General features: G+C 40.7%; 2 protein-coding genes across 10 annotated transcripts in view; one reads left to right on the top strand and one right to left on the bottom strand.

The window, feature by feature from the left end:
• crlf3 (cytokine receptor-like factor 3) overlaps positions 1 to 1963 on the bottom strand; it is a 77384-nt gene extending 75421 nt beyond the window's left edge. The window contains exon 1 of one of the 5 annotated variants that reach the window (XM_043715124.2): positions 1835 to 1963. The gene's annotated coding sequence lies outside the window, so the exon portion shown is untranslated. Of the gene's footprint in view, positions 1 to 1737; positions 1757 to 1830 lie in introns of those variants that run through there. The other 4 variants (XM_043715125.2, XM_088000763.1, XM_088000764.1 and 1 more) reach the window with 4 other exon arrangements.
• A 178-nt stretch (positions 1964 to 2141) lies between these two features.
• The window catches only part of atad5a (ATPase family AAA domain containing 5a), a 55010-nt gene continuing 34498 nt past the window's right edge, over positions 2142 to 22653 (top strand). For 4 of the 5 annotated variants that reach the window (XM_043715120.2, XM_043715121.2, XM_043715119.2 and 1 more), the window contains exons 1-8: positions 2142 to 2470; positions 2682 to 2764; positions 3875 to 5730; positions 7263 to 7353; positions 10048 to 10203; positions 11866 to 11980; positions 17115 to 17202; positions 21112 to 21293. In XM_043715120.2, the coding sequence (XP_043571055.1) occupies positions 2717 to 2764; positions 3875 to 5730; positions 7263 to 7353; positions 10048 to 10203; positions 11866 to 11980; positions 17115 to 17202; positions 21112 to 21293 (2536 nt within the window). In that variant the 5' untranslated portion in view covers positions 2142 to 2470; positions 2682 to 2716. Of the gene's footprint in view, positions 2471 to 2681; positions 2765 to 3748; positions 3798 to 3874; positions 5731 to 7262; positions 7354 to 10047; positions 10204 to 11865; positions 11981 to 17114; positions 17203 to 21111; positions 21294 to 22653 lie in introns of those variants that run through there. The other variant, XM_088000757.1, reaches the window with a different exon arrangement.

Below are 22653 nucleotides of genomic sequence, written 5' to 3'. Positions count from 1 at the left end.
AACTGAAAGCAGTCTTCATTTTCATCATCCTCCTCCCAACTCAGAGTTAATCAGAGCCTGGTCTCTGGCGTTTCTTTATTTAGCTCTGCAGAGCAGCTATAGGGAGACGTGTTCAGACAGCCCAAGTCGGCATACTTTTGGACTATCCTTTCCTACAGGTGGCAATGAAGTAGAAACGTTCAGGAGACTGAGCCTCGGGCTCGTCCACTTCTGCTTTTCTTTCATTTTTTTCTCATTTTCACCTCGGTTGCAGCGGCATTGGCGAGAGCAGGCCCTGATGGGGCGGAATGGCAGATGAAGATGGCGATACAGGCCCAAGGAGCGGTGAGGCACATTAACATTGAAGGAGGCAGCCTCCAGCAGTAGCAGCAATACCACGACAAGGCAAACGGGGCTCCACCCAAGCCCGACGTCTCCTGGCGAGCGATAGGCAGGTCCCAAGACTTAATTCCCAAGCCCCGACTCGTGGGCTGGGCCAAGAATCCAGGTCCGCGGCTAGGCCCGGGGCGCCTGATGACAGAGATGGCGATGAGTTTGATCCCAGCAGAGCCAGAGGTGAGATGGTGCTGGAGCGAGGCAACTCTTTGTTCCAGTGGCAGCAACATGCAGTTGCAGTGTTCGCAGCCGGGACACAAATTATCAGGATGGAAAAGCCTGGATCCAGGCCCGTGGCTGAGTTACACGCGGGAGCAGTTCCAAACACCTTTATTGAAATAAAACTACAAGTTGTTTTTTTATTTCTCTGGACTTTGGTTCCGTGTTTTGATTTATGCTCTGCATTTTAGGATGGAACTGGTAAGTGGTGACACTCTATTGTCACATGTATTTATTACAAATCAAAATAAATCCGGTCAGACCTCACCTCCGACTTTTTTGCATGGGAGGATCTACTAGGATCAGAGACTAATAAATAGAACCAAGAACAAGATTCAGCAAGGAGTCTCAACAACAATACCTAGTCATAATTCATTCAATTTCCAATATTGAAATCAACACTAGAAATACGCCTCCATAACCTAAGTCAGGTTAAAGTAACCTCCTTCACAGTACAAGAATCTGTGCTTCCAGCCACTCAAATTAAAATTCCTTGCCTCATTTACAGCGGTCTATTTTTTTTCATAATAAAGTGTTTTTTTTAAATAAACTCTGCTCTTCAAATTTAAACACACCTGAAGGAACATTCACTTTTAAAGAAAAAGCACAGCCTGAAGACATGAGAAAGAAAACGCACGATGAGTTCCTAGATGGAGACCAACAGCGAAAAACTGAAGAGGAGAAACTTCCCATCCAAGTTACTGGAGAGGTTTTTGCAGCAGCCAACCTGGCAAACCATTTCCTATAAGACAGCGTTGCGCACCACTTACAGCAAAGCAAATGGGCGAAGCACACTTAAAGTTCTAACTTTTCCAAACTCCGAAGCAGGTCCAATGGACTATTAACTCTTAATGGAATATTAACTCTTCTCTCTCCCCCACTTCTGTTTTTTTGATGTGTATTTCAAACCTCCAGCGTCCGCAGCCCACAGAAATGCTTCCTCCTATCGAATCCACTCCCCTTAAAACAAACACAATCACCTAACTATTCCAACTTCGTTTTCCAGGACTTGACACCATAGCCTTGTATGCCTTCGCAAATGCATAACTAAATACTTCTCAAACATTATGAGTGTTTCCGCCTCTGCCACCCTTGTAGGCAGTGAGTTCCAGCTTCCGACCACACCAACATGCTTCGATTTACCTTTAATTTATACCTCTCCTTTTGCCTTTTATTTCACAAGGCGAAGATTTCCCCTACCTGCACTCGAATACAATACAAAAGCAAAGCACTTACTGACCGAATATCAGCTCATGCTGAGGTAAAACCGATGACGAGAGGGGAGTGTCCGGCAGCCGTTACCCCAACTCTTTGCCGCGCGCTCTGACAGGCAGAACCCGGGGCCTAACCGTCGCCTCCTCGCGTCAATCCAATCCGTCGGCGCTAATGATTGACAGCATCCGGCAGCCAATCCGCTGATGGGGCCGGCCCCCACCATGAGCGAGGGGCAAGGCACGGGGCGGGGACGGCTCTCGGATTGACAGGCGCGCGCTGCCGGCTGTTGGGGAAGGGAGGTGGGTCAAAGGTTAGAGTCAGTTGGCGCCATTTCTCGCTGGTTCGGGCGCCCGTTTCAAAGACGTTTTATTTCTTTATCCTGTTTTCTCCTTTTTCCCCCCCCGTCCCGACTCCCGTCCTCGGAGGGGTGGGGGGAATATTCAAGGCGACGGGTAGAATTAATCGGGAGCTTCATTTTCAAACATGTTTGGCGTAAAAGGTGCAGCGTAAATTTAATCTGATGTGAATGACTGGCGGCTGTTCGTTATCCTTTTTTTGAGAAAGCAAACAAGAGGAGGCCTGTCGGGCTAGGGGCCCCACCGATTTGGGAAATATAGGGCATTGAAATGTTGGTTCACGGTTTACGACCTGAGGTTTAAAGGCGAGTATATGGCTTTGAATATGGCTGTCTGATCTGTTAGTATTTGTTGAAGACGTTTGTTTCAGTAGTCTAAAATGGGTTTCATATCGTTATTATCACTATGTAAACATGAAAACGTTGACAATTCACTTTAACTTTAAATATTTTTTGAATGCCTAGCCAAGAAAACCAATTTGGGCTCTTGCCTGCAATGCTCTTCGCTTTTTTTCAGGTTTCTGAGTGTTCAGAGTAAGGAAGATTATTGACATGGTTGGAATTATTGCTATGGCCGGTATTGTGGAGGAATATCATCAGGTGAGACTATTTAGATTGTCGTTTAACTTTTTTCCAAATGCCTGTTGAACTTCTTTACATTTCGATACACAGTATAGTTTCTGGATAAAATAGAAACGGCTCTTGTCATTCACATTGGAGTGTATTGAACTTTACACTAGTTGTGATCCACTACAATTCAATAATGCAGGCAATAAGTGTTGCAGTCATTAATAATAAAATAACTTCTACGTAAAAGTCATTTTAGAACATAAAACAATACAGCACAGAACAGGCCCTTCGGCCCACGATGTTGTGCAGAACATTTGTCCTAGCTTAAGCACCCATTCAATTGCTGCTTAAAGGTCACCAATGATTCTGACTCTGCCACTCCCACAGGCAGCGCATTCCATGCCCCCACCACTCTCTGGGTAAAGAACCTACCCCTGACATCCCCCCTATACCTTCCACCCTTCACCTTAAATTTATGTCCCCTTGTAACACTCTGTTGTACATGGGGAAAAAGTCTCTGACTGTCTACTCTATCTATTCCCCTGATCATCTTATAAACCTCTATCAAGTCACCCCTCATCCTTCGCCGTTCCAATGAGAAAAGGCCTAGCACTCAACCTATCCTCGTACGACCTATTCTCCATTCCAGGCAACATCCTGGTAAATCTCCTCTGCGCCCTCTCCAAAGCTTCCACATCTTTCCTAAAATGAGGCGACCAGAACTGCACACAGTACTCCAAATGTGGCCTTACCAAGGTCCTATTCAGCTGCAACATCACCTCACGACTCTTGAATTCAATCCCTCTGCTAATGAACGTTAATACACCATAGGCCTTCTTACAAGCTCTATCCACCTGAGTGGCAACTTTCAAAGATCTATGAACATAGACCCCAAGATCCCTCTGCTCCTCCACCTTACTAAGAACCCTACCGTTAACCCTGTATTCCGCATTATTATTTGTTATTCCAAAGTGGATAACCTTACACTTGACAGGATCAAAGGGGTGTAATACTAAGGAACTGAAGAGCCTTCAACATGGAAAAGCAGCAGAGGCTGACTGAGGTAATCAAGGAAAGTAACAAGCTTCTCAATTTAGTGATTATGTGCTGCTGAACGTTTTCAATGTGTTTGTTTTACAGCCATGCAAGAAACAGAAAAAAGATGCAGAGGATTCCTATACAAAAACGATCACAAGCTACTTTTCACCAGTATCCAAATCCATTGACACAGCTTTTCCATCACCAAAATCCAGTAACATAATGGATTACTTCAAGAAAACTCCCGGACGAAATGTTGCTCCAATTGCATCCAATGAATGTGAAGGAAAGAATTCAGTGGTAACATCTGTAGACCATAATAAAGAATCAGTAGTGGTCTCTGAAGGGAAACCCCAAACATTAAAGGGGAAAAGACTCAGAAGAACTAACTTAAGTCGGAAGTTGAATGAATGCCAGAAGATTGTTGAGATCAGTGATACTAGTAACTGTAGTGTTGGAGAGGTGTGTGATGTAAGATCAGGCATTGGAGTTCTTGGGAGTGATACAGCTGCATTGATTGCTCAGCTTTGTGCAGAGAGCCAAGATATATTCACAGAGAATGAGGAAAGTGTTTATCTGGATTCCAGTGCTCCACAAAGAGAGATGAAAGGGGAGAACAAAAAGAATATCTGCAATGAAATTGTCGATCATTCAAGTAAAAAGATCTCCAAAAAAACACGGAAAAGAAAGACTACAAGTAAACCTGAAGGTTCTTCAGGACAGTCAGATGTTGAACTTGTGACAAAAGATGATTACTGTGAGAGGGGAGTTGAAGTGGCAAAATCTAAAGGGGCTACTATTCCCATGATTAGTGAAAATGAGAGAATATGTCTCAGTGAGACAAATTTGGAAACAGCAACTGATGAGACTTCTCAGGCAAATGACAGCACTGTGACTGTATCATTTGAAGATTTTATGAAGAATCAAGGAACTGAAGAGCCTTCAGCAGAAAAAACAGCAGAGGCCAACTCTGAGATAATCAAGGAGAGTAACGAGCTTCCCAATTTATTAGAAGAAATGAGTTCAGTTTCTCCTCAACCAATTTCTCCAAAAACCGTAACTGTCCATGTTCAAATTCATTCTAGTCCTGTATCTACCTCAGCTCAAAATTCCAAAATGAAACCAAAAAAAATAGCCTCAATTTTTTTGAGAAAGAAAGCAGATTCTGAAAGCGAAGTTGTTGAAATCCAACAGCTCAGCCAGCATCCTGCTGAGACCCCTGATTCAGTTCCTGCAAGGAGATCTAACGTGGTGATAGCAGAGGAGGAGTTGGAGTTATTGGTATTGGATGCCACTGAAAAGAGTCCCATGAAGGCCAAGTGTAGTCGAGCTGAAAGGGAACAATTTATGAATGCTTTTAGGCGATCAGCCTCTTCAGATCAGGCAAAAAACAGACTTAAAAAGGTAACGCAGAAATCAAAAGCCTGCAAGCAAGATTTAGCACAAGGTGAAGGTGGTGATGATGAGCCTCGTCTTGAGAAGGGAAAAGGGGAATTCATCCAGACTACAAATGCTGAGATGTCAAGCCAAGGCAGTAAAGACTCTAGTGTGGAAAGCAGAAAATCTATAGGTGCAACTTTGAAGAAGAAGAAGAAAAAGTTAAAACGTAGAAAAGTTAGAGCTGAATGGAAAAATCGAGATGATTGTGATAAAGCAGAAGATAAATTTAATTCTGATCTGAATCCGGGCAATATCACAACTGAAGAATCAAGAGACTCAATGCCTTTCGATCCAACAACAACACGATCAAGTGAAACTTGTAGAACTACGCGGAGGAGCCTTAGACAGCAAAGAGATGCTTTGAACTATTGCCTGACACCAAATAAAGCCATCAGAGTGGATTGTCTGGGCGTTCCAGCTTGTCAGTCAACTCCAAAATTGACACGTTGGTCTTCCAAAGAAAACAGCATCTACAAAGCAGAAATGATTCCCATGACCTGTAGCAAAAGTCCAATCAGGTGATATGATTTCAAGTCTCCACTTTGTTGCAGTGTTGGTTGGAGCTGGTATGGTTCTGCTATATTTTAATGAAAGGATGACCCTTATTTTTTACCCAGCTGTACAGTTTTGCTACCCTTCCTGGTGGCTTTAACTGCATAGTATTGCAACTGTTTGGAATGTGTTGCTTAATGAAAAGTCAGGATACATGTGCCATGTGAGCGGTGTTAATATGGGAAGTGGTGGATAGTACTGTGTAAATAGCGAGAGAGACATACAAGAACATTATTATTGAAGATTATTACATTATTGATTTTTATTTTGCAGTCTGCAGCATGAGAAATTGTAATTCTTTATTTTGAACAATCTAGATACCACATAATAGTAAGGGTATAATTTCTTATCTCCCTAAATATTTGGAGCAAATCCAAAGTCCCATATTATGAAATGGGGAAGCTACATTGAGCTTTTATTAAAATGTACTGCCCAGTGTATGAAGAGGACAATGAGTTTATAGATTCCAGTTTTATCAGAAAGGTGCCAGTGTAGTGTAATAGCAGATGTATGTGCAAGTGCAGTTTGTTACGTTAATAGTGACAAAACATGTATCCATTTAATTGTGAGGTTTGTCTTGGGTTATAAAACTGTGCTGAACTACTAGATGTCTGTAAATCTGTTGTTGGTGTGGTAGCAATGGGAACAATTTCGGGGAATGAATTAAGAACATCTCAATTCTCATGGGAAGAATGTTAAAGTTGTGCTTGTTGATTGCATACCTTGCCTGTACTGACAGTCCAAAAATGACATTATCACAGGCGAGAATAGTATGCCATCACATTTTGATGGCGCATGAGAGGGCTTGAAGAGGGTAGCACTTGTGATATGATGTGGCACTGATTTGTTCTGAATTTGTCTTAATGGCTTGATCTGCATGTGATGCAGGTAACCTCTTAGGTCAATTGATATTTTCAAGGCTCAGGGTGATTGATTTTTGCTGGGTATGTTTACCAAGGAAACTAAAGCAAAAATGGTACATGGAGTTAAGATATAGATTAATCACGATCTTATACAATGGCGAAACTGATTTAAGTGGCTGATTATTCCTATGTTCATGCATCTACATTAAACCTGTGCTTCACTGGGCATGCGGTTTATCTGCCCATACAGGATTGGAATGCCATGTGTAAATTCTAGACTTTTATGAATCAGGCTTTGCTCAATGAATAGAATGTATAACGTGCTACCACATGAAGTAGTTGAGGTGATGAATATATGCATATCTTTAAGAGGAAGCCAGCTAGATAAACATGGAAGAAAGAAATGGAAAGATATGTTAATGTGCAGAGAAGACATAGGGGACATGGAAACATGAGTGAAACACTGGCACAATGGTTAGGATGACCAAATTTGGTTTTATAATATAATATTTTAAGTAATTGTGTATATAATATGGCAGCATAAATTGTAGCTGTAATATTGGAAGTTTTCACGTAAAATTACATTGTGACCAAACTGTGGAATGAGGTTTTAACTGAATGTACTGGCTTTTCAGAATGAAGTTTACACGAATTACTCGGTCAAAAACTGACGTAAAAACAAAGAAAACAGATGAGAACGTGGAATTTACTCCCAGAAGCAACCAGGTGTTTGTACTTTCTAAAGTAACCTTTTCTCTTGAATGAGAGTATTGTTATGAAAATGTGTGCAACCTTATGCAAAGTTGAAAAATGTAGCACTTGTAAGGGTCTATGTACCTATGAGATATAATGCTGTCCTTTTCAAATATAGATTTAATTCAGCTTAGATCGAATGATGTTTCAAAATATGGTTGAAATTCTTTATAAGAAGTATTTCACATTTTGAAAATATACAAGTAGCTATAAAATGATTTCAAATGCAGAGATCTGAAAATTCAGTATTTGAATTGATTGAGCTTAATTAATTTTTAGTTAGTTGGTGGACTAGTAGTCAGTGAAATCAAATGCACATAAATATAAAGAAGTATATTTGTCAAGAAGAATAAGGAGAGACCATGGAAAGATAAAGGATACAATTCTAAACTGGGTACAGGAGCAGAAAGACATTGAGATTGAAGTGCACAAATCATTGAAGGTGGGATGGCATGTTAAGAAAGCAGATTTAAAAATATATGGGATCTGTTTTTTTTTAATTCATTGCTGTATCCTGTGTTTTCTTTTTACTCGTTGATCGGATGAGGGCATTTCTGGTTATTTACCCTTTTATTACCCATCATTAATTGCCCAGAGGACTGTTAAATCTGCTAGAATTCTTTTGAGGAAGTAAAAAGCAGGTTAGACCAAGGAGAACCAACGGATGTTAACTAATCGGACTTCAAGAAGGCCTTTGACAAGGTGCCGCACCGGAGGCTACTGCGCTAAGGGCCCATGGTGTCAGAGACAAGGTGCGAGCATGGTTAGAGGCTTGGCTATCTGGCAAAAAGCAGAGAGTGGGGATAAAAGTGACCTACTTGGGATGGCAAGTAGTGTTCCCAATGTTGGGACCATAACTTTTCACCTTATACATTAATAATTTACATGAAGGAACTGAGTGCATTCTGACTAAGTTTGCAGGCGAGACAAACATAAGTAGAGGGACAGCTAACATTGGGGAGGCAGGGAGGCTGTAGAAGGATTTGGACAAGTTCGGAGAATGGCCAAAGAAGTGGCAGATGGAGTACAACGTGGGAAAGTGTGAGAGCACGTACTTTGGTAGGAAGAATAGAGGTATGGACTATTTTCTAAATGGATAGAAAATTCAGAAGTCTGAAGTGCAAAGAGACTTGGTGGTTGTAGTCCAGGATTCTCTCAAGGTAAACTTGCAGGTTGAGTCAGTAGTTCAGAGGGCAAATGCAATAATAGCATTTATTTTGAGAGGTCTTGAATATAAAAGCAGGGATATACTTCTGAGGCTTCATAAGACTCTGGTCAGGCCAGAGTTTGGAGTTTTGCACACAGTTTTGGTCCCCACATCTCAGAAAGGATGTACTGGCCCTGGAGGTTGTTCAAAGGATGTTCATGAGAATGGTCCCAGGAATGGAAACTTAGCATATTAGGAACTTTTGAGGACTCTGGGTTTATACTCGATGGAGTTTAGAAGGATGAGCGGAATCTAATTGAAACATACAGGATTCTAAATGGCCTGGACAGAGTGGACATTGAGAAGTTTCCATTGGTTGGAGAGACAAAAACCCGAGCCTTAGAGTAAAGGGAAAATCTTTTAGGATGGAGATAAGGAGAAACTATTCCAGTCAGAGAGCGGTGAATCTATGACATTCAGTGCCACAAAAAGCTGTGGAGGTCAGGTCATTGAGTATATTTAAGATAGAGATCAATAGGTTCTTAAGTATCAAGGGGATCAAGAGTTACCAGGAGAAAGTGGGAGAATGGGGTTGAGGAACCTATCGGCCATGATCGAATGGCAGAGCAGACTCGATGGACTAAATGGCCTAATTTCTGTTTGTATATCTTTTGGTCTTAAGAGTCAACCACATTGCTGTGGGTCTGGAGTCACATATAGGTCAGGTAAGAATGGCAATTTCCTTCCTTAAAGGACATTATTGAACCAGTTAGGTTTTTCCAGCAATTGACGATGGATTCATGGTCATCATTAGACTCTTAATTCCAGATTTTTAAAATTGAATTTAGATTCAAACCCAGGTCTGGATTAACAGTCCAGCAATAAGACCACTATGTCATCATCTCCCTCATATTTTATAAAAGAATTATAGAGTACCAAAAAGTTATTTTTATTACTTATTCCATTACCTGGCAGCTAATGTGCAGACAGCAACCTCCTGCAATCAGCTATATGATAATGACCTGATCATTTGTAATTTTAGTGGCAAGTGATTCAGAAATAAATATTAGCCCGGGCACTGGGAAAATGGCTTGTTCTTCAACAGTTATTCCAAAGCACATTACAGCTAATAAAATACTTTTGATATATATAGACACAGTTGAAGTGTGGAAAACCTGGCAGCTAATTTGCACACAACACTCTTAATAAATCATGGTTTGGCCTCAACTGGTATATTGCCTAATCTGGGCACTGCACTTTAGAAAGGATGTGAAGCCGTTGGGTATATTCCCAGTGTACTGGCCAATATTGAATCTTCAACCATCATCACTAAAATAACAAATTATCAGATAATTATAATATTGTTGATTGTGGGAGCTTGGTATCTGCAAATTAGCATCCAGGTTTCCTATATTTCCAACTTTAAAGTGCTTTAGGATGATCTAGAATTGTGGAAGTTGTGATACAAGTGCAAGATCTTTGTTCTCTCATTTATGTAGTGGTATTCTTCTATTATTTAGCGGATGTGCCAATCCAAGAATATGGTCAAAGCAAAAAAGTTGGTTGAAAAAGCAAAAGCACAGAGCAAGAGTCGAAGTCCTGTCGAATCCATCACACCACTGAGACGATCATCTCGACAGCAGGCCAAATCTGATGAGAAGTATCATAGGACTGAGGTATTAGCAATTTAAGATTTTCATGAAAGGAAAATAAAACAATATTTGAAAAGCGGTGAGTGTGATTTGGTGTTCTGTCTTAAATTGACAAATCATAAAATAAAACAGAATGATAAACGATCCCAAATGTATATCCCTTTTGTTTGGGATTTAACCATCTGGTTTGAGGGAGAGCTGGCCCTCAGTGTATTGACAAGTATTTCTGTCAAATGAAATGTTACAATCTAATGCAAAATGTGACTGTTCCTGATTGATGTGATCTTTTGGGAGATGAATATTTGTGAATTATTGGACTCTTCATCTATTTTGGCCTTTGTTACAGCATCATACAGAAATGGTATCTTATAACCCATATATTCACTGGTGGGAGAGAGCAAAGTTAGAAACTATGTATATGAGGTGGTCAGTAATAAATCCAATAGAGAATTTAGGAGAAACTTAATTACCCAGAGACTGGTGAAAATGTAGCATTGCTACCTTGTGGCATTAATGAGGCCAATAGCGCAAATAAATTTAGGGAAAAACTGAATAAATAGATGAGGTAAAAATAATCAACTTTTTGATGAGTGATGTAAAAGAGAACTGAGAGGAGATTCATTCATGAATATTGGCACAGACAGATTGGGCTGATGTTTCAATTTCAACCGAGATATTAATATAATGCTACTTTATTAACATCCTTCTAACTGTGCAAACTGATGTGACGAAGGCTTTTATCTGATTTAATTGTGCGAAATAAGAGTATTCTAACTCGCCTAAATTTGTGTTTTTCTTTAAAAAAGATAATTTTCAACAATCACTATCATTGCATTTAGCTAGCTCTCAACGTGCCAAAGTTATGCTTTAGCATTTTGATATCTACCACCCCACAAAAGAACACTCCATAGGTGTTTGTTTTTATCCAAGACGATCATCCTCAGGCCCTGCTCCCAGTCATCATTAATGCTGGTCAAAATGATGTGTGCAGACGTGGTTTGTGATGGCTTTCTGTCTGGGATGGCCTTGTCTCTGCTGAGTACCTTCCTCCTTGGACAAGGTCTTGACTTAACATTTATTTATTCATTTACTCTACTGAGATATCTCCTAGTTTTAATTTGATGCTTGGAATTGGATTGAAGTTGGAAGATAAGCCAACCAGCCAGTCAGTCAGAGAGAAATAGAAGTAACTCACAAGTAAATTTGTGAATTACTCCCAAGAACAATCACTGTTTTGCCAATAAACATGATTCCACAAACAGCAAATCAGATTAATAGAGTGTGCTGTCACTCATTCTGAATGTTCCCAGGTCAATCCCATCTTCCCAGTTAGTCCTTTAAGAGAGGAGGGTTACTATTAAATGGTTGTATTCCAAAGGGAATCATTGCATTCAAGTCTCTTTTTGTCACTCTTGTTCTGAATGTTTTGTTTTGTTTTTTTAACTGAGTAGTAGTTGTACTATTTTACAAATTCACTGAAATTCCTGTTTGCTGCCAATGCACAAGATTTTATTTTTGCGGTTCTTGTTTGATTTATTTTTGCTATCCGAGATGGAAGCCCTTCAGTAGAATCATGGTTTTGTCTATGATAACCGTAGTAGTAATCTTACATATGATGGTCTGTGTCTCATTCACCACTGCAGCCTAATAGCTACATTCTAAATTTCTTGCATTTGTTTTGTACAGAACTTGGCAATTAATTTGAATGCAAGTGAAGAAAGTGACTTGGTCAGTACAATTGAACATGGAAAGAAAACCAAAAAATTGAGAAATTTAAGTGATGTCTTAGGAAAGAATCCAGGTAACATATCATCAACAACCAAGAGATATATTTTTACACAAATTTTCCATAGTTTTATTCTTTAGTCCAAATGGTTCTCTAGATTTTCTGTTTGGTAACTTACTGAAGAGTACATCTTCTGTGTTTTCACGAAATAATTTCTCATATTCCTAAGCTGCTGAAGCCAAAGGATTGGTTAGTTTGATTGGCTCAATACCTGGTTTGCGATGCAGAGTAATGACATAGTTAGGTTTAGTTCCTGCACCAGCTGAGGTTACCATGAAGGGTTCTCCCTGTAGCTTCTCCTCCCACCTGAGGCATGGTGCCATCTGATTAAACTTCCACTAGTTGTCCTGTCTCATGAAAGAGTAGTCATATGGTCATGTAGAATTGGGGCAAGTGTATTCAGTAGGTCACAAATGATCTCATTGAAAGACAAAACATACTTAACCTACTGTGTTCCTATGCATTTAAGGAGGATATATACATATATGAGCAAGAACAGAATTACAAGATTTGCTGTTAATTTTGAATAAAGTAATATAGGAGGAGGCTTGTTTGGAGCATAAGCACTGTGATAGACCTGTTTGGTTGAATCAAAATGTGGCATTGGAAAAGCACAGCAGATGAGGCCGCATCCGAACAGCAGGAGAGTCAACGTTTTGGGCCTAAGTTCTTCATCAGGAAAGTCCAGCATCTGCAGTCCTCAACTTTTCCTGTTTGGTTGAATGGTCTACTTTTTTTCTGTAAATTTCATTTGACTTTAGGAAGGTGAAGTAAATATGATAAAAGGCATTGCTACTACTAGTGAGGTGAAGGATGTGGAGGTCACATGACATGCCAAGGTCAGAGGAACAGAGTTTATTTAGGGGAAGCTGTTGGAAGAATGAAGGAGTTTAAAAAATTGAAAAGAGTGAACCGTGACTCTTAAGTCCAGGAGTATGGTCCTCACCCTAAGCAACTTCTCCTCAGAATCCTCCCACTTGCTTCAGACCAAAGGGATAGCCATGGGTACCCACATGGGCCCCAGTTATGCCTGCCTCTTTGTCGGATATGTGGAATAGTCCATCTTCCGCAGTTACACTGGTACCATTCCCCACCTCTTCCTCCTCTACACTGATGACTATCTCAGTGCCACCTCCCATGAGGAGGTTAAACAGTTTCATCAACTTCACGAACACCTTCCACCCTGACCTCAAATTGAGCTGGACCATTTCCGACATCTCCCTCTCCTTCCTAGACTCTCATCTCCATCTCTGGCGACCAACTCAACACGGACATCTACTTCAAACCAACCAACTCCCACAGCCACCTGGACTACAACTCCTCGCAAACACCACCCCCATACCCACCTACAAATACAATCTGCCACCTACTATCAGACCTCATCACCAGAGATATATTTCCCTCCCCACCCCTATCAGATTGTTACGTTCACACACCCACCAACCCACCCTCCACTTCCAGCACCTTCCTTTACTGCCACATGAGATGTAAAACCTGCTCCCACATGTCCCTCCTCACCTCCGTCCAAGCCCCCAAAGGATCTTCCCACGTTCAGCAGGGATTTTCCTGCACATCCCAACCACCTCATCTAATGTGTCCATTGCTGTTGATGTGTTCTCCTCTACATTGGGGAGACAGGACATCAGGGAACATCTCTGGGACACATGCACCAAACAACCCCATTGCAGTGTAGTCGACCACTTCAACTACCTGTCCCACTCCGCCAAGGACGTGCAAGTCCTGGCCCGCCTCCACCAGCAAATCCAAGCCACCTGATACCTGGAGGAAGAACACCTCATCTTCCGCTTTGGGACCTTCCAACCACATGGTATCAAAATCGATTTCACCAGTTTCCTCATCTTCCCCTCTTTCCCCCACCTCATCCCAGATTCAACCCACCAACTCAGCACTGCCGTCTTGAATTGTCCTACCTGTCTTATCTTCCTTCTCACCTATTCGCTCCACTCTCCCCTCCAACCTATCACCATTATCCTCCACCTCCATTGACTTATTGCCTTCCCAGTTACCTTCCCCCTCAGCCCCACCCTTCTCTTTATTGGGTAGCTCAGTGGTTAGCACTGTTGCCTCACAGCTGCAGGAACCCAAGCTGAATTCCAGCCTCCTGCATCTGTCTGTGTGGAGGTTGCACATTCTCCCCGTGTCTGCGTGGGTTTCCTCCAGGTGCTCCAGTTTCCTCCCACAATCCGAAAATGTGCAGGTTAGGTGAATTGGCCATGCTAAATTGCCCGTAGCGTTCAGGGATGTGTAGGTTTTATATATTAGTCAGGAGTAATTATAGCACAGTTAGGATAAGGGATTGGGTTGGGTGGGTTACTGTTGAGGGTCAGTGTGGATATTTGGGCTGAAGGGCCTGTTTCCACACTGTATGATTGTGTAATCTCTCACAAAATTCCCGATGAAGGGCTTATGCCCGAAACATCGATTCTCCTGCTCCTCTGATGCTGTCTGACCTGCTGTGCTTTTCCAGCACCACACCTTTCTACTTCGTACAGTTCAGTTAGTGACTATTGAATGCAGTGGAAATCAGGTACAGGCAGTAGAGTTTTGAAGGATCTGAACTGGATGGGAAACCAGCCAGGAGAGCAATAGAGTAGCTTTGGATGTGACAAATCCAAAGTTGTTTACATTAAGAAATTGGCATACTTTACAAAAAATAAACAGACTCTGTAATGAAGAGACTTTATTGTGTAAAGTTTGTTAATAGCCGATGGTGTTTTTGAATGATCATAGAAAACCTGACCTTGGGCAGGTCATTTGTAACATTATCCAAAGCTTTCAAGTAAGTTGTATTCTTGTAGCATGCTCTTAAGCCTTTGTTTATTATTTACTGGTAGCACTGACTGGGCCCTAATTGACCTTTATGAAATAAATCACAATATTTTATTAACATAAAAATTAGGAATGTTCCCTATTGTTCTTTGTGAATTTGTTTTCTATAGTACTTTGTTTGAAAGCTTTGAAGTTAACCAGTCATGCATATTTGAAAATGCAACAATGCCATAAGATTCAATTAGAGTCTTTAAATAATTATTCAGAAATCAGTGCAAGAACTGCAAGTCACTAGAATCTGGTGGCTTTCATTCTAGGATCTTAAAAGAAGTAGCTAATCAGATAGTTGATGTGTTGGTTTTAATTTTCTAAACGCATTAGCTTCAGAAAAGTTTCCTTTAGATTGAAAATAGCTAATTTGACTTTATTCAAAAAAAAGGGAGGAGGCAGAAACCAGGAAACGACAGGCCAGTTAAGTTACTTTTAACAGAAGCAAAATATTAGAACCTATATGAAAGACATTATAACAGGCAGCATGGATTAGTTCAAGGCAATCAGGCAGAGCTAATATGTTTTTTTTTCAAAGATAAATCATATTTAATGAGTTTATTGAAGTTCTTTGAAGAAGTAATTTGTGCTGTTGAAGAAAAGGGAACCGGTGGATGTTTTACTTCCAGAAGGTACTTGATAAGGTGCTATATCAAAGATTATTAAGTAAAATAAAAGTTCATGGTCTTGGGGGTAACATTGACATGGATTGAAGAGTAGCTGGCTAACTGGAAGCAGACAAAATAAACGGGCCTTTTTCAGGCTGGCAGAATGTCACAAATGATGTGGAAGAAGGGACTGAAGGTAAGATAACTAAGTTTGCTGATGATGCAAATATAGGAAAGTGAGTTGTGAAGAAGACAAAAAAGAGCCTACGAAGAGATTGGAGGTCAGTTCGTTCATTTGGCTGGATGGTTGCTTTGCAATACAGAGTGATGCCAAAAACACACGTTCAATTCCTGTACCAGTTGAGGTTACCATGAAGGTCCCACCTGAAGCTCTCCCATCATTAGAGGTGTGGTGAACCTCAGGTTAAACTCTGCACCCGGGATCTCTCTCTCAGAGAGCAGCCTATGATCCCCTTACAAAGGGATATGGATAAGTTAAGTGAGTGGGATAAAATCTAGCAAATGGTGTATACCATGGTAAAGTGCAAAGCTATCCACGTTCGCAGAAAGAATAAAAACAAAATGTATTATCTAATTGGTGAGGGATTGCAGATTTCTGAGATGCAGAGAGTTTTGAATGTCTAGTGCATGAGTCACAAAGTTAATGTGCATGTAAGACAGGCAAATAGAATGTTATAGATTATTGGAAGGGGAATTGAATGCAATAGCAGAGAGGTTATGTATCAGTTATACTGTACAGGACATTGGTGAGACTGCGTCTGGAGTACTACATACAATTCTGTTCACCACACTTAACAGAAGGATGTTAATCTATTGGAAACAGTTTAGAGAAGGTCTAGAAGACTAATAAATGTAATGAGGGAATTGCGTTATAAGAAAAGGCTAGATGGCTCAGTCTGTACTCTGAAGTTTGGAAAAGTCACGGGAAACTTAACCAAAACATAAGATTCTCGGGGAGTTTGACCCTGTCGAAGTGGAAAGGATATTTCCTCTTGTGAGAGAATCTCTGAATAGGGATTATAGTTAAAAAATAGAGAGCCACCCACTTAAGACTAATGTAAGAAAGAAAAATTTCTCTGAAGTTTGAGTGTACTTGGAATATCCTTCCTTAAAAGGCAGTGGATATGGAATCTTTAAATATTTTTAAAGCAGAGGTCGAGAGGCTCTTGATTGTCAAAGGGATGAAACTTTGGGGATATGCAGGAATGTAAAGTTGAGGTTAACATCAAATCAGCCATGATCTTATTGAATGACAGCAGACTGAAAGGGCTGAGTGGTCTACTCTTGTTCTTTGTTCATGATTTTGTAATGCAAAGTTTTAACTCTTCTCAAACCTGCTATCTATGCTGCACTGCGCCCTGTTAGGCTTATTGTCTCACGTCTAATATACTTTCCTGTTTTGCTCTCCCCATATGAGTGGAAGTCCTTCAAATTAAATGTGGCAGTATAGCTATCAGTAGATAGAACAAGTCTTATTTTTATTCTTGTATGGAATGTGAGTGCCATTCAAAGGAGATTACGACTGTTCATTCCTAACTACCCTTGAGAGGTGAATGTTGTTAAATGTTTACTCCCATTGCACCTGTGCATTACAATCAAGCCATTCTACAAACAGCATTTTCTCAATGCATGAAATTACTTTTATTATACGGGAACTTTGTTTTAATTTTGTTTTGGTTTAGCTGAACTCAAGGTTGCTTCCATATTTTGTGGTAAAAAAGCAGTCAAATATGTACCATTGGGACCAATCACCATCGTCGACGATAGCACGTAAGTATACTATTAGCAATATATGTTCCTTTTCAGCGAATTAAAAAACACAATGACCATTCAGCCCTTTGTGCCAATGCCAACTTTCTGGAAGAGTTAGAGTCGTGGAGTTTTACAGCATTGAAGGAGACCGTCAGGTCTGCACCAGTCATCTAAAGTTCACGTATTGTAATTCCATTTTCCAGTGCTTGACCTGTAGCCTTGTATATTTGGCATGTCAAGTGTTCATCAAAACAGTTCCTAAACTTCTTGAGTTCTTCACTCTACCATCCTTTCAGGGAGTGAATTCCAAACACCAACAACCTTCTGGGTGAAAAGGATTTTCCACAAATCCCCTCTAAACCTACTGCTCCTTGCCTAAAAGGTCTAATTATAATCCTCCATTCATGGGAAACATTTCTCCCAATCTACTCTATATGCCTTGAAATTTTTCGCACCTCAATCACGTAACCCCCTCAGCCTTTTCTGCTTGAAGGAAAATAGCCTATCTAGCTTCTCTTCATAGCTGAATCGCTTCAGCCCAGCCAACATCCTATAGCATGGTGACCAGAACTGTACACAGTACTCCAGCTGTGCCTAATTTAAGTTGATTACAGCTAACTCATAACCTCCTTACTGTTGATTAATTCCACTTGGTTGTCTCCCCCTTAATACTAAAAGAAAATTTAAAATTAAGTGTGCAACTCTGAAGGGGACGGTTGCAGGAGCAGAGGGCACTGGGTGCACATGTGCATAAGAAATGAAAGGACAGGTTGAGCATATAATATCCTATGTTTTCTTAATAGGTGCATTGAGTTCGAGAGCAAGTAGGTTATTGCTGAACTTTTATATTACTATTATTTCAGCCTGTGCTGAAGTATTGCATCAAGTTCTGGGCATTTCACTTGAGGAAGGATGTGACAGAGTGCAAAAGAGGTTTATGAGAGTGGGTTCAGAGATGAGCATTTTGTTTATTGAAGATTGAGAAATTTGGCTTGTTTTCTTTGGAATATTAAAGGTCGAAAAGAGATCTGATAAAAATGCTCAACATATGGAAGCAATGGCCAAGTGGTATTATCACTGGGCTGTTAATCTAGAAACTCAACTAGTGTACTGGGGACACAAGTTCAAATCCTGCCACAGCAGATGGTGAATTTGAATTCTATACAAATCTGGAATTGAGAGTCCAATGATGACCATGACTGCATTGTCGATTGTCGGAAAAATCCATCTGGTTCATTCATGTCCTTCACTGAAGGAAACTGCCATCCTAATCTGGTGTAGCCTACGTGTAACTCCAGACCCACAGCAATTTGATTGACTCTTAACTGCCCTTTGGGCAATTAGGGATGAACAATAAATGTTAGCCCAGCCAGCGATGCCCTCATTCTGTGACTGAATTTAAAAAAAAACCCATGGGAATTGTGGGCAGTGTAAATTGGGAGAAAATGCTCACACTCATGAAAGGATTGAGAAAGAAAGAGTACACATTTGAAGTCGTCAGTGAAAGAAGCAGAAGTGATGAGGAAAATCTTTTTCTTACAACTATTGGTTTAAGTTTGTAATGCACAGTCAAGATGCGGCAGATTGAATCAAAGCATTCAGAAGGCGCTTGAAGGTCATTTGGAATGTGACAATGCTGCATTCCTGGGGAAGGCAGGGAATGGAATAGGTGAGCACAGACACGAAAGATAATCAAAGTTTGTGAGAAGATTTGTAGCTCGGGTGCTCGTTGTTGTCGTTCTGTTCGCCGAGCTGGGAAATTTGTGTTACAGACGTTTCGCCCCCTGTCTAGGTGACATCCTCAGTGCTTGGGAGCCTCCTGTGAAGCGCTTCTTTGATGTTTCCTCCGGCATTTATAGTGGTTTGTCTCTGCCGCTTCCAGTTGTCAGTTCCAGCTGCCCGTTGCAGTGGTCGGTATATTGGGTCCAGCACACCCATGGGCTCACCCATCTCTGGACTCATAGCAGAAGAGTAATGCAAAGATTAGAACAAACAGTCTTACCGCAAATTCAACGAGGTAAAAACAATGACTGCAGATGCTGGAAACCAGATTCTGGATCAGTGGTGCTGGAAGAGCACAGCAATTCACCCAGACTCTGGGTCAGATATGTGGATGACACCTTTGTAATCATTAAAAACACAGAAATAGAGAACACACACCGGATCATCAACGCCACACTCTCAGGAATCCGATTCACTAGAGAGGAAGAAAAGGACAACCAACTCCCATTCCTAGACGTGATGGTACAGAGAACACCGAACGGAGAATTCACCACAAAGGTATACAGGAAAGCCACACACACAGACCAAGTCCTGAACTACGAAAGCAACCACTCCAACACACACAAAAGAAGTTGCATCAAGACACTGTTTAAAAGGGCCACAACACACTGCAGTACACCAGAACTGCAAAAAGAGGAAGAAGAACACCTATACAATGTATTCGCCAAAAACGGATATCCGCGCAATTTCATCAACAGATGCCTAAGGGAAAGACTACGGAACGAGGACATGACGCAACCCAAAGGACTAGCCACACTACCATACATCAAGAGCATTTCCGAACTAACAGCCAGACTACTGCGACCACTAGGACTCATAACAGCACACAAACCAACAGCCACTCTCAGACAACAACCCACCAGAATGAAGGACCCGATACCCAACATGAGCAAAACTAATGTAGTGTACAAAATCCCATGCAAGGACTGCACAAAACACTACATAGGACAAACAGGAAGACAGCTAACGATCCGCATCCATGAACACCAACTAGCCACGAAACGACACGACCAGCTATCCTGAGTAGCCACACATGCAGATAACAAGCAACATGAGTTCGACTGGGACAACACTACTTTTGTAGGACAAGCCAAACAGAGAACAGCCAGGGAATTCCTAGAGGCATGGCACTCATCCACAGATTCAATCAATAAGCACATCGACCTGGACCCAATATACCGACCACTGCAGCGGACAGCTGGAACTGACAACTGGAAGCAGCAGAGACAAACCACTATAAATGCCGGAGGAAACATCACAGAAGCGCTTCACAGGAGGCTCCCAAGCACTGAGGATGTCACCTAGACAGGGGATGAAACGTCTGCAACACAAATTCCCAGCTCAGTGAACAGAACCACAACAACGAAAGGTAATTTACAATAGGCGACAAGTCTGAGGTTCTTTTCAGGTGTTTACTTCCCTTTTACAAGTTACCACCCAGTGTAAACAGTTGCTTTTCATCTACTCTATTGTAATCTCCATTTATATTTCTTTTAAATGGCCCCTCAATCTTCTCTCTCCTGAGACAGCTATTTCAATTTCTCGGGTCTCCAAATAACTGAAGTACCTCAACTTTGATTTCATTTTGGTTATCATTCTATCTTAAAAATTTCAGGTTTTTTATTTAATCAAATGTAAATTCCACTGCCTGACATGGTGTGATTTGAACACATTTTCCCAACACATTAGCCTGTGCCTATGGATCACCAATCCAATGACATTACTTCTCACTTTCTGGCCTCCATCTACTGAGGCAAGGGGTCAGTTAAACATTTAAACAGTGAGAATTTTGTTAGGCCAAGATGTTAAGCATTTCATTGTTGGATTTCATGGTAGTGTAGATAGATAGTTAAGACATTATCCAATTGAATGGTGCAACATACTCAATGGGCTGGATGACCTATTCCTATATTTGTAGTTCCTTCACTGATTACTATAATTATTATATAAATACTAACAACCATTGTTATATGTTTCTACCTGAGAAACGTTTCGCCAACATGGCAAAGATACCAGAATTCATCCTGTTCTGTTAGGTGGCTGCTTCTATACATAAACAATTCTTGCATGCTGAAAAGGTGAGAGAGAATTTATGTTGGAAATGTCAAAAAGAAATCTAATACACTTTTTGTTTGTTTTACAAAGTTATAATGGCTCCGAAAATTCTCAGGGCACTGAACAATTTAGAGCTAAGCGTCAGTTTCTGATGAGTGGATTACCAGATAAATTGAAAAAACACATCGCAAAGACAGCAGCAGTGATGGAGGTCTACTCTGCTGCAAGCACTGCTTTCCAAACTGTCGTTCATGTTCAGCAAAAAAGTCAAGGTGAGATTTTTAAGTTTGAGAAGTAGAGTTGTGTGGCAGTGTGTTCTCAAAGCAGATCTGGGGATAGTGTTTCTTAATTTGCATTTTTAATTTTGATTGTTTTTAAGACTCTATACCTTCTTTCACCCGATGTAAATTTACAAGCATATAAGAAGGGACAGAAAAAGAGCAGCTTCCAATCAAAGACAATTCTTTACCATATACTGTCACTGCATGTAGCATCAACCAACCTCCAACCTTGACACCATCACCCAGCGCCCTCCACCCTTCTAAGCCAGACAATTCCCTGAGAGAAAGCCATTGATCAATTTAAGATTCTCACTCTCTTATTTTTTGACTTTTTAAATCTCTTGTAGTTCTTCAGAACTTGCTGTTCTTCTATCTTTGACCTCTAGTGTCTACCTGCCTCTGTGTCTTCACCCCATCACTGGTTGGCTGTGCTTCAAGTCTTCCAGGCCCACACTCTAAAATAAAAACCTAAAATGGGTTTGGAGAAAGCCATGAAATGTTAATTCTGTTTTTCTTTAAAAATGCTACCTGATATGCTGAGAATTTCTTGCATTTAGTACAGATTTCCAGCATTTTGCTTCTGCCCCACAGAATGGAGTTCTCTCTCTAAACATTTGTCTCCCCATCTTAATCAAGATGGATTTTGAGTTAACAATGATGGAGACATAATTGATTGGAGTCCAGGTTGCTTTATTCCACAGTAAGGTGACATGTACAAATAATTAATGTTAATCCATCGCTGAGGTTAATGATCATGGCTTGTATTTGTTTGACAAAGGATAAAAAAAAAAAGTAATGCTATTATCAGTTTTTGCTAGTAAAGGCTCTCAGAAGAGTAGAGAGACAAAACAAGCTTAACAGTTAAGATGCAGATCAACCATGAATAGCAGTGGAACAAACATGAGGAACAAATGGTTTACTTCTATGTTAACATCCTCATTTTCTTGCAAATGCATCTTTAGTTACATCTCCAGCACTCTAACGTTTGCATAATTGAATGGCCCATCCATCAAAATGTGAGAGACAAATTGATGAACTAACTAATATTTTCCTGCCCATCAATCTTGTATGCTTGTAAACACTCTCAGCTTCTGCCATTTTGATTTTACTGTTCCAAATGGCCCTGAAATTGAGTCAGCTCTTGAATCTTTCATGGCTATGGGTTGATCAGTATGCCTGCCATTCCAATTTGTCATGATGCCTTCACTTGGGGAAGAAAAACTTCATGCAGACCACAAAGGATGATTTGTTTGAATGCTGTTTAGTTAGGGAGAGTTCTTAACATATTTCCCTTGCTTGAAGTTATTTAGCTAAATGTTTCAACTTGCTACTAATTGTCATCACAGTAGAG

Source organism: Chiloscyllium plagiosum, unplaced genomic scaffold (genome assembly GCF_037043375.1).
Source record: "Chiloscyllium plagiosum isolate Xiang-an unplaced genomic scaffold, Cpla_swu_hap1 HiC_scaffold_25, whole genome shotgun sequence".
Classification (NCBI taxonomy): Eukaryota; Metazoa; Chordata; class Chondrichthyes; order Orectolobiformes; family Hemiscylliidae; genus Chiloscyllium; species Chiloscyllium plagiosum.
The sequence above is the reverse complement of the archived record's forward strand: the minus strand, read 5'-3'. Positions and strand labels throughout refer to the sequence as shown.